This window comes from Chroicocephalus ridibundus, chromosome 3, assembly GCF_963924245.1.
Source record: "Chroicocephalus ridibundus chromosome 3, bChrRid1.1, whole genome shotgun sequence".
In the NCBI taxonomy this organism is placed as follows: domain Eukaryota; kingdom Metazoa; phylum Chordata; class Aves; order Charadriiformes; family Laridae; genus Chroicocephalus; species Chroicocephalus ridibundus.
This window is the reverse complement of record NC_086286.1, coordinates 125601482-125614707: the sequence shown is the minus strand read 5'-3', so window position 1 is coordinate 125614707 and position 13226 is coordinate 125601482. Positions and strand designations below refer to the sequence as shown.

The following is a 13226-nucleotide window of genomic DNA, read 5'->3' as shown; positions in this document are numbered from 1 at the left end:
TTTCGGCCAGGGCTGGATTTTAAAGCCAAAGTTTGGGACAGCGGCCGCTGGAAGTGAAAATCCTTTTTTTTTTTCCTTTTCCAAGAATTGCTGGGTGATTTTTTTTTAATTTTTTTTTTTTTTTTTCCCTCAGTTATTTGCTGGCGCAGAGGGTTCGGTGTGTTTTGTCGTTTTTGCTTAATTAGGTGGACACCTAAATGTAGGATGCGCCCTTTGCTTGGAAGGGGGACAAAGTCGTGTCCTTCCCCCGTCTTTCTGCTGCTTTCTCTGCCTTTCCGAGGCCAATCCTGCTGCTTCCCCCCAGGCAAGGCTTGCAGAATCAGGCCCCCCCTTATAAAAGACATTCAGTATGGGCTGTGAAAAAAAAAAAATAACCACAAACACCCCCCCACCCCCCCCCCATCTTGCTTCCCCAGAGCTCAAACCATCCTTGTTTTAAAGCAGAAGGAGGTTCACCGGGCGCTGCTGCAGGATCAGGCCCACGCAAGAAGTTTCCATAGGGAAGAAACGCAGCCCCCCCGCCCCCCCCCCTCACCCCCCCCCCCGCAAATCATATGGCGACCTAGAGGTTTTTCTCAGAGAAAAAAAAAAAAACAAAACAAAAAACAGTGTGACTTTTTCTTTTTCCTTTCTGGAAAACAGCCACTTGGTTTATACGTTGCGGAACGAAGGGATTTGTGCTTTTTTTATTTTTTTAAATTATTTTTAGTGACCCGTCAAGCCGGTGAAGCCCTTATCGCAGCCAGCGGGGCTGGAACGGCGCACGCCAGCCTTGGGAGAGACTCGGACATTCGTTTTGTTTGTGAAGGGGGGGGGGGAAATAATTAAATAAATTCATGGCAAGTGAAGGAAAAGTGAGTTTTCCAGCAGAGGTGGGGCGAGGGACGCAGCGGGGCCGATCTCCCATCTCTACCAGGGACTGGTACCGACAGCTTCTGAATCTGGGAGAAGGAAATCACCGCCTTGGAAATGTTTTCCTCCTAATCCCTCGGAATTATGGTCGGTGTCTGCCGGGGGAGCATTTCAGGAGACGTCCCGTGGTGGGATGCCACTGCCTGCTCTCGTTCTCCTTCCCAAAACTCAGCCGTTCTCCTCAGGTCGATGCTTCCAGCCGCGGCCTCATGTATTTTGGGGGTGCCGGAGCAGGGCTGGGCACCTGGTGCCATCGGGGTCTCCTAAAATGTTAAAACCTGAGCCCAGCAAAAGAATTTGTGGGCAAAGATGGAGCCGGGGCTGGGGGGGGGAGAAGGAGACCAGACCTCTCCCTCGGAGCAAGGTTTTGCCAATTCTTGCTTTTTTTTTTCACTGCTCCTGCTCGCACGGTCTATAATATTTAGGCAAGTCGTAGGTTGTCCTCTGGCCTCGAGGGCTGGGGGAGTCTCCTTTGGCTCTGCAAACATCTCTGAGCAGTTTGGGAGGCATCTGCCTCTTGTCTGCTTTTCGGCTCTTGCTGGCCCTGGTGCTTCATTTATTTCATCCCGTTTTTCCTTCAAGCTCCAGCTTCTGAAGTCATGTACGACAGGCTTTGGTTTTGCAGGAAGGGAAGGAGAAACTTTTCTGGACAAGAGAAAAGCTGGGAAACCCTGATTCCTACATGTTAAAACTCTAGAAGAGACATAAAAATAATCCAATATTTATTATTTAAACTCCTTTCCAAGTTCTTGGGTTCGCAAGCCAGGGAGCCATCATTATTAAATATTCAGGGCTTGCAGCGCTGGAGCTGTAAAAAAATCAGCGAGGAGGCAAGCCCCAGACATCAGGACTCCTCCGAATGACATGTTTGGCCCCCAGATGTCTGAGATTATTTTGGGAAGGGAGCACTGGCCCCAGGGGCTGGCTGCTCCGGGGACAGGCTGCTGGGAAGGACACTGCGTTGGGACACGCCTTGGTGATGCGGCGCACGAGAGAGGGAGCTGGCTTGGGAGGTGTCTCCTCCTCATGCTCCCCAGGGCTGGGAGGATGCTCTGGATCCTGGGCACCACCGAGGCTTTTCTCCAGGGGCTTCCCACGTTTGGCCCTTCATGGCTTCAACGGGGCACATCATTGATGCTCTCTGATTGACCCTGACCCTCTGGATGTGAAGATCTGACCTCCTCCAGGGTTTGCCCAGATCCCACCAGGAGGGACCACAAGCAGGAGGGGCAAAGAGGGGAGATTTAGATGAGATATCAGGAAGAAATTGTTTACTGAGAGGGTGGTGAGCCCCTGGCCCAGGTTGCCCAGAGAAGCTGTGGCTGCCGCATCCCTGGAGGGGTTCAAGGCCAGGTTGGACGGGGCTTGGAGCAACCTGGTCTGGTGGGAGGCGTCCCTGCCCAGGGCAGGGGGCTAGAACTGGATGAGCTTTAAGGTTCCTTCCAACTCTAACCATTCTATGATTCTACAATCCCCCTTGTTCCCCCTTCCCTTTGCCCCCAACCAGGGCAGGGTCTCCCCCCGTCAGGGCTCTCTGCCTGCCCCGCTGCCTCCTCTCTCCAACCATTTCTACTCCTAAACCAACATCCCAGTGAGCCTCTGTCACCTCCCTTCGCGCAAAATCAATAACAACGGGTGAGCAGGTTAATTATAATCACAGAATAAACGCCGCGGTCTCAAAGTTCGCTCAACTTTCAGCAGTGTTTTCAAAATGAGCGGACGACGCCAGGAAACTTTCATTGATTCCTGCGGGGCAGGTTGTGGGAGTTTGAACCTGTCCCCGAGCTGATCTCTTGATTCGAGACCTACTCAATTTTCTTCCTTATCTCGACTTTCGCCTATCTTATAATGCCTGTTATTTTAGATAAAAAGTCCAATCAATTGAGTTAGAAAAACTGCAAGTTATATGTTGCCCTGATAAGTCCGGTACCTGCCGGTTTATTGGTCCGGGCTGCAGTTTCTGCGCAAACTGACCTTTGCAGATGCTTTATCGGCGGCCGGGAGAATCGCTCCGTCCTCCTGCCCCGCTCGGGGGCTGAGTTGACTTAACGTGCGGAATAACTAAGAAAAGAGGAAAAGCGAAGGGCCAGGGGTTTAGGCAAACTGACCGTCCCCTATAACGCGATGAACCGTAGTAAACACCTTTTTGTTTGTCCCTGGCTGGCGGCCCGTAGGGAGGCCAGGATCTGGCCTGGCTTATTTTGCTGTAACTCCTCTGCATGGTTATTTGCCAGCGTATTTATCACCTCCCAGTTGGAGTCAGAGCCTGTGTCTAAATTAGCGAGCTGAAGAAAACTGGGGCTGAGGGGGGGGGTTGAATAGGCACATGATAATCAATATTTGTTCGTGCCGTCATGTTCGGAGCTCAGAGCAATATATACCCTACGTATTTCATATATTACTATACATGGCATCTATATGTTTTATATATATAAAGTGTGGTGGGGGTTTATATATGTGTGTGTGTTATATTTGTGTATGTATATATAAATATATACATACATGGTTCTATACAGCTATGTTCTATATAGCCATAGAGTAATAATTCTAGTCGCAAAACCAGAGAGAATTGATCAGAGATGACTCCGAGCTTGCTACGACGGCATTCTTAAGGACATGGTGTATGTGTGTATATATACAAATATGTAAATTTATATAAATGTACGTATTACATACACACGTATAATACACGCACACACATGATAACAATAATACAATTATTTGTATTCCTACAAGCAGGATGTTGCCCATTTGACTTGGATAAATGTCTTCTTCTCTGATCTGTACCAGTCTGGGAAAGAAAAACAAATCAACTTTGAGTTTCTGAAGTTGCAGGACTGTAGAAACACACGTTGGAGGGATCTCTAGTCCAGCCTCCTGCTTGAAGCAGGACAACCACTGGCAGTAGCTGAGGTCAGCTGTGGATCCGCCTGGATGAGGCTTGGAAATGCCCAGGGATGGAGATTCCCCCGGCTCCTAACGAAAACCCTTTTCCTAATGCCCAGCCTCTCGTTTGTGCTGTGTCCCCTTGTGCCTTCTCCCACTACTGGCTCTGTTGTCTGCATACATCTGCCCAGCTGCTCCCTGGTGTCTTTGTAATGATCCCAAACAGCACCAGTTTCCCTGGGCCCGGAGCTGGCCCTGGCTTTGGTCCACTTGGGTGCTGGTAGTCACCTCTACAGACAGACAGATGGTCACCATGAGACAGACTGATGCTGCACTGGGGCGTACGGCCACAAGTCAGTGGGTTCCCATGGTTTAAGGATTTTCAGCTCATAGAATCATAGAATCATTTAGGCTGGAAAAGACCTTTAAGATCATCAAGTCCAGCTGTAAACCTAACACTGCCAAGTCCACCACTAAACCATGTCCCTAAGTGCCACATCATCAGTTGCTCTGTAGGAGGTCGAGAGGGCCAAGGGCACGTGAAGGCTGTGTCATGCTTGATGACAAATTAGAGCCAGATGCCAGCCATGGGGAACCCGACAGACCACGCTCTTCATTCGTTAGCACAGCCCCTGGCATGGTCCAAGCACCTCAGCCTGATCCAAGCATCTACTGGTGCAGCTCCTGGGAAGCAGCTGAGATGTGACCACTGTAGATTGGGGTCTGAGAGCATCTGAACATGGCCAGACTCTGCTAGCTGGGCTTAGGGTCAGCGTTCACCAGTTACCCAGTAGCCATAAGGCCAGTTCCCATGGCTCAGCCGCGGAGCAGCAGCTTGGCATGTCTCCACCGCACACCTGCTTGTGGTCCTCTGTGGGTACAGCAGACACGGCCGCACATGTTGGAGATGGTCCATTGCCTGTGCGCAACTCAGAAATGGCTGCTCAGGTGGGATCATGGCATTGCAAATCCCAATCTTTTCTGATCCTCTACGTTTTTTTCCACACCATCCCTTCCCTTGCAGTTATCAAAGCAGAGCCTCTGCTAGGGCACATCCATTTGGAGATGGGACACGTTTCAAGGAGAAAAACGCTGTAGTTTTTTTCCATTGTCAAAAAAGAGAAAGACCATTTCCAGGTGCCTCCTGCCAAGCAGACCCCAGACTGTGGATGGCCCCATCCTGGCCATTCCCCGGGCTCTCCGTGCTAATCTAAGATTTGTTAAAAAATATTTGGACAGTCGATAAGCCGAGGAATCTCCTGTTTATCAGAAGAGCCTCAGATATTTACAAGTGTAAGAACTGTAAGTAGGAGTAAGAAAGGGGAGGTCACTGGTGGGTGGGATCAGGCTTACATCCCTGCAAAAGAAAGCAGACCTTGGACCTTCACACGTGCACAACTTGAGAGTCAGCAGAAGTTGCTGTAGGACACCAGGTTGCTATCAAAGGGGTGGCCAGCAATTACTCCCACCAAAAGCACACCACATCTTCAGGGGTGTTCGCATGCCGGTCTCCTGTAGGGCAGACTGTGTACCTGTTGGATGTGGGCATTTCACGGTACTTCAGTGTGCTGGTCAACCGTCTCTTCAGTCAGCTCTGGTACAACCATTGGGCTTGATGGTTTGCAATCTGGTGTGTTGGAGAGCTGTCAGTGCTTCTCCAAGAAACCAGGTTGGCCAGTCCCCCAGGACCATCCCCTGCCCCTTCCCAAAACAGGCAGTTTATCTGTATCTGCTTTGGAGGAATCCATCCCGTTTCCACCCACCCTTCTTCCATACACTGCTTATCTCCACATCTATGACCCTGGCCTCTGAAAGCTGTCCTGTTGTCTCCCTCTGGTGAGGCAGGGAAGTCATGGTGGAAGAATAGCATTGCAAAGAGATGAAAAACCTTGCTCAAGAGAATCCTATTGCAGAGCCAAGACCGAACTCAAATCCAGGCCCAGGATTTGACCAACCTCCCCGGCATCTCCCTCTTGCACATGATCTCAGCTGGTCCCTTGGCTGCTTCTACCTCCACTGTCCTTCAAACCGGGGAAAACATATCCACGAAGGAAAGGAGTATTCTTGGCTGTTGGCAATGGTGCGTGCCATAGACCTTGGCTTGCCGCAGGCAGAGGAGGGAGCTTTGCAGGGGAGGGACGCAATGTTCCCTTTGCCTTGACGTGAAACATTTGGCCTGAGAAGGGCTGCACAGGAACAGCCAGGCTGTGGTGTTGGACAAAGCAAGGAGAAAACAGATTTCTTTGCCTTTTCAAAAGCAGCACGTGGCTCAGCCAGGCTGTAGGTTCAATTTTTCCTGAGCAATAAGTAGGGTCTTTAGGTTTGCAGGGGGAAAGCTGTTTGGTCAGGCAGCCAACTGAGTAACCAACCATTTTGTCCACCGTAGACGCATCAGATAAACCCCAAAACGCTCTGGGACAGCTTCGAGCCATTTCTGTGAAGCTTCACAGTGATGCATTTTGCTTGAAGCTGTCTTTCTGGTTAACAGTGATGAATTTACCGCCTTCTCCGTTTCCTGCAGACCAGCAATCGCACAGGAGATGTTCTCTGATAATCTGGATCAGAGGAGAGCAGGGAGCCACATTCCCACCAGCAACCAACCCACTGATAGGCACTACTCAAAGAGGCACTGTCCCGCTCTCCCCGTGTCTAGGTCCCATTAGTCTCTAAAATAGCGGGGCCCTGGATGAATTTCCCCCAAAGTCAGTCAGAGGGGAGGGAGGGAAAAAGCCAATGGTCAGAACCTGCTTTTACAGAAACATCCTCATCTCCATTAGTTTATCATGGGCTTTCTGATCCCAGTCTGTGTGTCGAACTGAGGATGTCCCTGCCAAAAAACGAAAGGCTCACTGACAGCTTGCTTTGGGCTACAGATCCCTCCCAGGCGTATATTTGGGCTCCTTTATTTCCAGATGCTCCATGTCGCTTCTACTTTTGTCTCTCCTTGGTTTTTGCTCCTGCTTTCCTTTCCAGTTCAGCCCTGCTCTGCCACGATAATGGACCAACCAGCACTTTTAACTGCTGCGATCTGACCAGAAACCACCATTTTGGTGGGTTTTTCCCCTTGAAACTTCAGCTTCTGGAGTCATGCAATTCATGGGAGCATCTCAGCCCATTCAAAAGAAATAGAAGATGTGACTTTCGGCTCCACTAGTTGCAGCAAAACACTTATTAAAAGGACTCCTAAAGGCTCAGGAAGGGAATCCTTAGGAAAAATTCCCACTGTCACTTATTAATGGCAACAAACTTGGGATTTGGGACGAACCATCCTAAGGAACTGGGAATGGCAAATCCCATGTCCCCCTGCTGTACTGTCGTGGCTGTCCCTTGAAGGAGAAGGGGAGGGTGTCTTGGGTGGGATCCCAGGGTGCCCATGTGTCCGAAGGGGCCAATGTCCTTTGCCTCATCTGCGAGTTCCCCTGAGAGTCCATTTGGGAGGCGTGTATACACAGGATCGTGGCTCTCACCTCTTATCATAACAAATTGTTTTAGGAAACTGCTTCTCTGTGGGGAAAAACTGCTCTCAGGGTCTGTTTAGAGCCTGTAAGTGCCTGGCTGTGTTTGAAGGACAGCTTCTCCTTTGCTGAGTTGCTTCATTGGGTTGAGAAGACACTTCTGCAGGGGGAAATGTTGATATTAAATATCCCTCCAGCTGTAAACAAAACTCCAGGGCTATATTAATGGAAGTCTCTCTCCATTTCTCTTCACCCAGAGGGGGTGAAGGCAGGAGGGGGCTGGAGGGCAGAAGAAGGTAGACAACCTTGTTGAAGTTTCTCATGCAGCAGGGTCTGACCCCAAACCAGGGCAGGGAGGGCTCTTTGTCCCCTTCTAGAGGCTGATTTGGGAACAGAGACTTATAAACTGGTTGTTGGCTTTGAACTGAAGGATTCAAAATCTCCCTATCGGAGGTGCTTTTACTGTTATTATTCTTTTGGGTCCCGATCCCTCAGGTTTATGTGTTCAGGATGGTCTCTCCAAGGTTAACAGATTCAGGGTTGCTAAGAAAAGCCCAAACAAACCCAGAAGGTCTGGACCTAGGAATGGGAATGCTGTTGGAATTGGGGTTTGCAGAGATGGTGGAAGGACCCAGAGAGGGGATTTCAAGCCACCCTTCGGACTCGAGCCTTGGGCAACCTCCCTCTGATCCCCAGCTGGCTTAGTTGTGAGAGGGTATCTGATTCTCCTTGTTGGGAAGACAAAAGCACTCAGACTTTGGGTGGGCTGGGTCCTTGGTCAGAGATGCTGTCATGTCCTAGCCATGCTGGAAAAAAGTGTCTGTAGGTGTGGGCTGGCTGGTGGTGCTCAGATCTGCTTTCTTGTTTTGCCCTGCATTGTCCATACCAGTTGATCTCTGTGGACCTGGTGGTGGATGTGAAGGACCACTCCCAATGACTAAGAGCCATGAAGGGTCACATCGAAGAATGCTTTTTTCCCTACCAGACTCCAGCAACCCACTTAGGAGCTGCTCCTGGCTCCCAGGGGACTGAATGTCCCATTGTGGAAAGTATTTCTGACATTAGCATGCTCAAGGCCTCACCCAAGATTAGGAGGCTGTTGTGCAACACACAAGTGACATTTCCTGCCCTGGGGACCTTGCAGTCCTCATAAACAGTAGGTATGAGGGGAAAAAGATCTTTTATACAGCAAGCTGATGACCAGGATAGGGACAGGACCCAATCCATCCTCTCCACTGCCTGGGTCATTCAGCGAGATTTCATGATCTGCTCTCATGTGAGAAGCTTCTCCATGGACTAAAGGTAGAAGGACTAAATCAAAGGCCATTAGCATTAGTCAAGGCCAGGGACCCAACCCACAAAAAGGACTGAATGATCCCGAGGCTGATATTATCCAAGACAAAGGCTGGGCAAAGGCACTCAGGGGAGCTGTGTGTTCAAAGAGGAAGATGAGGCCACTCAGCACATATGAGGCTACTTCAGCCATGGGTCTGTGTCCTTCTCAGCCTAACCAGCAAACGTTATCCTTTCCTCAACCCTGTCCCATACCTGGCTTCGGGAGAGGGAGTAAATCTCTCCAGCAGAAAGGCTGTTACAGAGGTCACCAGACGGACCCATAAATCTCCATTATCAGGCAGCGGCTCCTGTGCCACAAAACGGAAATTATTGCCCTGAGTGCGACTGGGGGAGCCTTTCCTTCCCCCCGCATTGTTCAGGGCCCTCCGGGAGCTGCTCGGGCAATTTGCTGCCTGAATAAACGTTTCCTTTCCCGGCTGCTAAGTACAAGGAATAAGTGTCAGGGGATCTCATAATGCCAGGATTTAGAGCTCCAGCCCTGAGACGGAAGCCAAGAAAATGCTTTGCTGCTTTTTCCTGGGGAGCCTCCAGTCTGCTGCGCCTTAATCCCCATTATTAATAACAGTGGCAAATTAAACAATCAGTGCACTTGAAGCCCAGTGACCTCCATGCCCAATATAGCTCAGCTCGCTGGTGGATCACGGTTCTTCTGGGCTCTGAGCACTGGGCTTGTCTTGTCAGGGACTTTGGAGATATTGCTGTCTTCTTGTGAGCACCCAGGCACGGAGAGGTGGTCTTGCCCCCAGCTATGCTCCTGGGGGAAGGAAGCAGGCAGAGACCATGGCCCAGATCTTCAGAAACAAGCATTTTGAGCATTTGTGTTTCATAGGTCTTGGACACCCACCCACGTCAAACTGCATGGGCTGCAGCTCTTCAGGCAATACTTTCTCACTATTTCGTAGACCCTCAGGTTTTCCAGAGCAGCTGGGATGTCTCAGCTGTGTGGCCCGAAGGTCAGCTCAGAAAGCTCCCCTCGGCAACTTCATCCTTGATTTTAGTGATGCTGTGAAATTACAGCATCTGTTTTAGAAAGAAATCCAGTCCCTTGCCTTCCACTTCTCCATTGGGGCCCAAACGCCCTTTGTCCACTAAAGGGCATGCACTAAGCCTACGCCATCTTCTCTGAGCCAGCAGCCAGCAGTGTCCAAGACAACATCCACTGCCACCTCCAAGCATACTTTGAAGCAGGAGAGGATATTTCTCCTCCAGGTGAGATCTCTTGAGGTCAAGGAGCTCCCTCTGCTCTGATGGGGCTCCAGGAATGGGTTTAATGAGGTTGCACTCTGCAGATGTCATCTTCTGACTCAGCACTGGGTGGTGCATGCCAGGGACGCACCCATCTGATATCACCCCACGAGGGCTTGTGAGTAGGGAGAGCCACCCATTGCGTGGAGCCCCAGGAACAAAGTCTGTTCCTTCCCCATCTCAAGCACCGGTAATTCTTGTTTACTAACGTTCACAAGGAGCACCTTTGTCTGCAGCTGAGAGGGGGAAATCACACAAATGTTATTACTACAGAAGTAGAAGAGGGGTTTTTTTTTTAAAATAAAGCAGTGAAAGTCCCTCAAGAGAGACGCTCCGGTCCAAATTCCACGGAAACTGAAATAAACACCCCAAACAAGCAGTGATGATTACAGCTCAAACAAAACCAGATGAAAAACAAGAGCAAAAGAAGCAAGTCGCAAGACTGCTTTGCACTGGGATTTTGGATGTCTGGTTACAAGCCAACGGTGAAAATAATGTGGACAGTGGAGCTGGGTGTTACACAAACCCTTAGGAAATAACACTCAACATTCAGTAGCAAATTTGCTTATTGTCAGAAAATAAAGAGATTTACGGTTTGCCTGGTTTCAACTCCACATCCTCTTTTTTCTTTTTTTCCAAAAGCAGAAGTATACCCACCCATACTTGATATTTCTTCCTATCACACCCATTTTGAGGGACATTCTTATTCAAGAGTTAGTCTAACTCAACATTTCTGAGGGACTGATAGGAATTTTCTCCTTTTTCTTTGATTAAATCTTCCAGATTTTGGTTTTATGGTGGAAAAATCTCCAGGAGAACTGATATTTTGTAATTACTCACAGACACAACTCAAATCGGTCAAGAATTTTAACTGTCATCTTTGGACTACCTCTGCTCTGCTAAATTCTCCCTGGATTATGTCAACAACTTCGTACTGAATTATTTTAAAAGAAGAAGGGATTTTCTCGCAGGATAAAAACCACTATGAAAATAATTTCGCTTTTATTTTGGAAAATGATAATCAAAAACCTCAACAACTTCTAAGATGAAAAAAAAATAGTGAAATGTTTTCCTTTCTTGAGATTTTTCAAGGAAATTAGTTCTTTCCTGACCAGCTGTTCCAATCCCTTCTCTTTTCAAAGGAAGTTTATTTGATCTAGATTTTGGCTGTGATTCAATCATGATTTTAAAGGGGAAAGCGAGGCATTGCGGTTACAGTATCACTGAATCCATGTGTACAAAAATCACCTGGAGGGATTCCCAGCTTTCCTAAACCACCAGAATTGTTCAAAGGCAACGAGATTTTCCTAAACTCATGAGAAGATACTGGATTGCTTCTTTTCTGGTTCCAGAACCCCTTTGGTACATTCATTTACTATTTTCTAGTATTTCCCCTGGCCACATGGTGTAATCTCATGCCAATTTTACCTTGGTTTTCTAGGGAGAATTAGGCTCACATGAATCTTATTTCTCCGTGTCTCTGTTTACCAGCACCACTTCAGTAATTTTTTAATCCTTTGGCTGTTTCATGGTTATGTAGTTTCCTGCTGATTTTCCAAAAATAGTCTGGAGAAAAGAGAAAATAGGGCTGACGTTTGAACATAACCCGTATTAGATAGAAGAGGATTCACATGGGACTGAGACACAGATCAGGGAGAAGCTAAATTTAGTTGGTTTGGTCTTTGGTGAACTGTTATCTTCCAGCAGAAAGCTGAGGTACTGGTATAACACGCAGGTGGACAAGCAAGAAATATAGCAAGATGCACAATCACATTTTAAGAATTAACATTATGGTGGTCTTTAATGGCTGAGGGTCCTGATGCAAAGCTCTTGCCGTCCTCCAAACATCTCCTGTGCTCTGCAGTTTGTTGGGAATTTTTTTACCAGCTTGGTTTAGTCCCAGCCTACGTTAAGTGACAGAGCCCTTTGCTGTCATTTGTCGTTTCCTTCTTCTCCCCAATTATTTTACCATCTAGTGTTCCCTTTCTGGTGCCCACAACAGAACATGTCCATGTGCAGGGAGGACTGGTTTTGTAACAGAAGAAATACATCCCCCAGCTGAACTCAGTACTCTCCAGGCGGGATGACCATCAGCAACATGTATTTTCAAGGGCCGTGCCAGCTGGATGCAGCTATATTTACAGCTCAGCAAGGCTGTAGGTGATGCTTGTATTCTATTAGGCGAAGTTCTTGGCTTCTAGAGGGCATCGTGTCCAAGGGTGAGCTGACCTGTGTCTTTCCAAATGATGATGCAGTCGAGGTGCGTTGCGTTGACCTCTGCACTGACGATGGGGACCTGTCAGAGACAGAGGGATTGGGCTGGCCCAGCCCAGGGCAGCTGTCCTCACCCTCACAGTACAGCTGCTGCTGGGCTTCAGTGGAGGGTCAACCAGGAGCGTGGTGGGTGAACGCACAAACCCCTGGAGAGTGACATCAAGCACGATGGAGATTTGCATCAAAAGCTGAGTTACTGTGATACCTGTGAACCCCCAATGATGTCTGTTAGCTCACAGCCTGACCTAGCGTTGTCCATGTGGAGATGCTTCTTGTGCAGAGAACAGGTCAAAGGCACGCAAATGTCTCTCCCCCTTGGCTCTTCGCAGCCATTCCCCTCCACGGAGGGTGGGAGCTGGCATGGGCTGGGTGAGGAGAAGTCCTGCGGGGTAACAGGGCATACAGGCACGGCTTTCCCTGTCCATGTTGGCTTGAGCCCCACTGAGAGATGCTCGGGTAGCGTCTGATCTCTGGGCAGTTCTGCTTCGTGGGTCTGGGATTGTGTTTGTCTGTGGTCGCAGGCAATTTGTCTTGGTTGTAAACACGGCTGTTCGCCTGCCCCAATCTGTTTGCCCTGGCTAAGTCCAGTCTTGAAAATTGGATAACGTCAGAGCAGAAGGAGAGGTTTCTATTTCTGTCTCCTTGTATCCGTGTCCCAGCACATCCCTGCTGCCACAGAAGTCCTGCAGCCAACACTGTATGGCAGGGAAAGGGGTTCCGCTTTCCCAATAATCCCGGGGGCTTCCTTGAGAAGGGAAGAGCTGTTTCTTGCACCTTGTAAAATCTGAATGTTTGGGATTTCTCGAAATGCCACTTCTGGGCTCAAATATTGAGAACCAGACCAGAAATTAAATGTACAGCTGCCTAATTAACCACGTCTTTCCCTTTCTCTCCCATCATGGCAGCAGAATTTTTTGATGATTATTCTGAGGGGCGAGAATGTGTCAACTGCGGGGCCATGTCCACCCCGCTCTGGAGGAGAGACGGCACGGGGCACTACCTCTGCAACGCCTGCGGGCTCTACCACAAGATGAACGGCATCAACCGGCCATTGTTCAAACCTCAGAGGAGGCTGGTGAGTCAAGATCACACAATGCA

At 49.0% G+C, this 13226-nt stretch overlaps 1 protein-coding gene across 4 annotated transcripts in view; it reads left to right on the top strand.

Moving 5' to 3' along the window:
• GATA4 (GATA binding protein 4) overlaps nucleotides 1–13226 on the top strand; it is a 32194-nt gene that overhangs the window by 8147 nt on the left and 10821 nt on the right. For 3 of the 4 annotated variants that reach the window (XM_063330684.1, XM_063330683.1, XM_063330681.1), the window contains one exon: nucleotides 13034–13203. In XM_063330684.1, coding sequence (XP_063186754.1) covers nucleotides 13034–13203 — 170 coding nt within the window. The remainder of the gene's footprint in view (nucleotides 1–13033; nucleotides 13204–13226) is intronic. The other variant, XM_063330682.1, reaches the window with a different exon arrangement.